Here is a 4,284-nt window from a genome sequence, read left to right as displayed (position 1 = left end):
GTAAGACATCTTCTCTTCAGAAGTGGTGAAAATGTGTTCTTAAAGCCGAAGCTTAGAAAATCTAAAAAACCAAGCAAGCGTTGGTAGGCAAGAGCTGAAAAATTGAGCAAACAAACCAGGCGGCAAGTATCATACCAAATGTGCTCGGCGTGGGTTCTTATTTATACGCCTAGTGCGCTCCAAGTTGGAGGGCCCCGTTTGTCATTGACTGTTGCTATTCTAGCAAAGGGAAGGTGTTTTTCCGGACCTTCGGCTTAGGGCCTTCGTCCATATCGCAACCTGAATTCGTTATTCTAACAAATTAACCTTGCGAGGGGCTACTGTTGGGGGCCTTCGTCTTCCGAAGGTCCTCAAAAAATCATGATTTAACAATGTTTCTGGAGTATAATACATGAACAGGTACCTTCGGACTGGGATCAGAACCGCAGTGTGAGAAGCACAAAGAATACGAAGGTTGACGCAGAGCCAAAGCTATGCGCGAGGTAGCAGAAAAGGGAACCGACTTAAAAGGAAAAAGGCTATTTAGACCTTGATGGATCACTATAGAGTCATTAGCAAATGTAAAGGGCATGGGTGTAATTTTACATGGGCTGCGTCCTGTGCCTATAAATAGATGAACAGTGCTCCTGTACTGTTCACGCTGACTTGGCATTTGCTTTTGCGTCACGCTCGTACTTTTACCTTCTTTCAAGCCGAAGGTATATTTGTAACTTGATATCATTTCTATTTTTCTATGATAATAAAATAGAAATGAGCTGATAATGATACATAATTGTTCATGTTGTCTTTTACATTTCATATGATTCTTTTTTCATTATCGTATGTTGTAATGATGAAGGTATGTCTTTCATAACCTTCGTCCGAAGATCATTATATCTCAAGGAAAATAATGCTTCGATGGACGAAGGACATTAACATTTAACATTCTCCGTGTTACCTTGTTCTTAACTCAAAGCATTTGAGAACAAGTCCCCAACAACCGTATAGAGGAGCACCATGAGATTCATAAGGAGAAGCACCATATGGATACCCCAGATGAGTATGGAGGAAGGTATGAATAAGCAAAATATTGAGGAGGCGCGCCGATGGTAGGACAAGGAGCAGCAATGGTAGGATTTTCACTGAGAGGAGCATTGGTGGATGATCGTTATGGATAAGGAGGATATGGATATGGAAAAAGAGGTTGCGGATTCACGAAACAAGGACGAGCGAGGTCCTCCCAATGACGATGTATGGGGAAAACCCATTGAAGAAGATCCTCATACCAACCGGTCTCGTAATGTTGCATAGATTGATTGTTAAGTCGGTGAAGGCCTCAAAATTTGGACTCTACCTAGCATCCACGTTGAAACAAAGGGTGAAAATTTGAAAATAGAGAAGACAAGTAAATCCAAGACGAGAGGGTGTGAATAAGTCCAAACATCCTCCATCTATTTATAGGGTAAATTCAGGATTTTTTTTAATTTTTTTAAATGATCATAATGACGCGAACCATTCAGAAGTAGGACTGAGCATTCGGTCTATAATTCGGTTCGGTCTATTCGGTTTTGTGAAATTTTGGGGTCTGAAAAATGAGAACCGAAATTTTCAAAATAAATTTAGAAACCGAACCCGAATAGACTCACAATTTCGGTTTGGTCTATTCGGTCCAACGAATAGACCCGAAAAACAGAGAGAATTGTATATTTTGTTAAAATATATATAATAAATAATTAATTAGAAGTACTATTATTACAACAAGTGACTATAAAAAATAATATACAGAGACATATACAGTATCGTTAAGATGATATAATTATTTTCAGCTAATAGGTAAATAAATCATATAATAATACCATTATATATTAATAGTCTTTTTATATTTCGTGTTATTCGAACTATTCGGAGTTTAAAGGTTAAGAACTGAACCCGAACCCGAAAACCCGAATATACTGACAATTCAGTTTATTCAGATTCGTTTTCGGTTTTAAAATGTCCTAACCCTATTCAGAAGTTGTCATATGGCTACAGACGACATGCACTGATCGGCCGACCGAATCGACTTGCGTTGCGTTGGGAGTTGGGACCGGGTCAGTTAGAACCTACCGCCGGCACCACCGTATCTATGACCGTTGCCGAACCCAGCCTAAAAGGAACTGGTGGTGCAGGCAGCTCCACCGTCCATGTACGAGGGCAGAGCGTCATATGGTATGGGCATGTGGCGAGGGCGTGCAGAGGAAAGGGATAGCGAGCGAAGGGTCACCGTGGACGCCACGCAGCTTTCCACATTGCCAGGGCAGGGTCCCCGACCTCGCGCGCGCGCCAAAAGGCGAAAAGGGGGCGACCTGGCTGTAACCAATCGCCTCCCCACCCCATTCTTATCTCCTCGCCACCGCTTGCTATCCGTCGCCTCGCCGCGCGCGCGTACGTTCGGTTCTCGGCCACTGCTCAGCTCTCGCTGCAGCGATGGCCCTGCAGGCCCCGTCACTCATGCGCGCGCCGGCGGCACAGCGGTCCGCGCCGCCACGGCCCTCCTTCTCCGCCCCGTGGTCGCTGCGGCTGCCGGCGCCTGCGCGGCGCCGGGTGGCCACTGCCGCGCGGATCACCATGCGGGTCGCGTCCAAGCAGGCCTACATCTGCCGTGACTGCGGGTGGGTGAGCCACAGCCACCCAAGCGGCCGGGGGGGGGCAGCTCTTTATTTCGCCCGCGCGCGCCGGGCGGCTGCGCTAGCTTTAGCTTGCCGTGCTGTGGCCTGCCCTGCTCGGATGCATGCTGCCGTGCCCGTGCTCGTGCCTGATTTGTTGCCTCTGTCTGTGTTTCTTGCTGCAGGTACATCTACAACGACAGGACGCCGTTCGACAAGCTGGCTGACAACTACTTCTGCCCTGGTGAGAACGAATTCCAACCGATTAATGTCCTTCTCTTCTTCTCGTCTTGTCGTCTGGGTGATTTTGAACCTTTTTGCAAATACTCCTAGCGTTGTATACGGTTTTGGATGACAGCAGCTTCGAAAGTGTTCAAAACATCCACTTGCGACGTGTGGTAAAACGTTGACAAGGGCATACAAAGTGGAGTATTTGATGAAGCTTGTAACTGAACTATTTTGCGCGCAAAATACTACTTGAGTTTTCGTGACAACAATCTGAAGAATCAAACAGTGATTTTGCGCGCTATTTCAGACACCTTACAAAATTTAATAGCAAGTGCCAAGAGGACTATTTTGAGAGCACCATTTCCGATTACCTATGAACAGCACAGCAAGAAGACGCTCCTTCCAAAAAATTAAAAAAAAAATAAAAAAATCATCTGTTCTTCCAACATTTCTGATGCAGTTTGTGGAGCTCCGAAGAGAAGGTTCAGACCCTACGAGCCAGCAGTCTCCAAGAACGCGAACGCCACCGATGCCAGAAAGGCGAGGAAGGAGGAGCTGAAGAAGGAGGAGAGCATGGGGTAATGACACACCGAACTCATAAACACAGAAGAGAACCACACATAGAACAATTAACTACTAATATACGCATGGATTCAGCGATATCTGTACAGCTAATTAATCGATTAACTGAATTCACGAAACATTTTTTTTTTTGCAGGAAAGCCTTGCCTATTGCCATCGTCGTCGGGATCATTGCCTTGGCTGGCCTGTACTTCTACCTCAACAATGTCTACAGCTAAACGACGAATAGATCCGTTTGGTGCGGCGAACAGGATTCATGCCGTTTTGCAGTCTTTTTCCCTTTGTTAATCGTTGCAATGTGCTGTCTTGGTGCATGTACTACTAGGGCTCCAAGACTGTATACAAGTTTTGCTGTTCATCTTGAAATACCACACATTACATAACCAGCAGTTAACATGAAGTGTTTTACTTACTTATTTCCAGCGTTTAGTTTGGCGTTCGGATTCGAACAGGTCATCTGTGGGCTAAACGAGTTTGATCAAGTAAAAATCTCAGCGAGCTTTATGCTGTCCATCCTTGTGAATGTCAACCTGTCATGGCCAAACGCAATGCCAAGAGAGGGCCTAGATCCACACCAACCCCTATTTATAAGTCTTTTTTTTTCTCGAACGTACAAATTAATGCGCTTCGTTGTATTAAAACTAGTCGATTGACCGTGCATTGCGACGGCTCATAACAATACTCACATAAACTATAAATAAAAAAGATCTCAAAATTTTTTATTGATTGTCTCGGCTCTTTGCATAATATTTTTTTTTATTTGACTAACTGATGTTGTTGTTTACTCCATCCAATATGTCTTGGTACAACACGACCAATGAATAGAGCGATTAGAAGAGAGTTCACGACG

At 44.6% G+C, this 4,284-nt stretch overlaps 1 protein-coding gene across 2 annotated transcripts; it reads left to right on the top strand.

The window, feature by feature from the left end:
- Window positions 1–2,253: 2,253 nt before the first annotated feature.
- On the top strand, window positions 2,254–3,846 carry LOC100191834 (Rubredoxin-like superfamily protein). Of its 2 annotated transcripts, NM_001137258.1 has the most exons (4): window positions 2,387–2,630; window positions 2,810–2,868; window positions 3,313–3,430; window positions 3,571–3,826. In NM_001137258.1, exons 1-4 carry the CDS (start codon window positions 2,446–2,448, stop codon window positions 3,650–3,652), a joined length of 444 nt encoding a protein of 147 aa, NP_001130730.1. In that variant the 5' UTR covers window positions 2,387–2,445; the 3' UTR covers window positions 3,653–3,826. The 2 variants fall into 2 exon arrangements, with proteins under 2 accessions (XP_008667065.1, NP_001130730.1); XM_008668843.4 differs by having other exon boundaries at window positions 2,254–2,868; window positions 3,571–3,846.
- Window positions 3,847–4,284: the final 438 nt, after the last annotated feature.

Source organism: Zea mays, chromosome 2 (assembly GCF_902167145.1).
Source record: "Zea mays cultivar B73 chromosome 2, Zm-B73-REFERENCE-NAM-5.0, whole genome shotgun sequence".
Lineage (NCBI taxonomy): Eukaryota > Viridiplantae > Streptophyta > Magnoliopsida > Poales > Poaceae > Zea > Zea mays.
The sequence above is the reverse complement of the archived record's forward strand: the minus strand, read 5'-3'. Positions and strand labels throughout refer to the sequence as shown.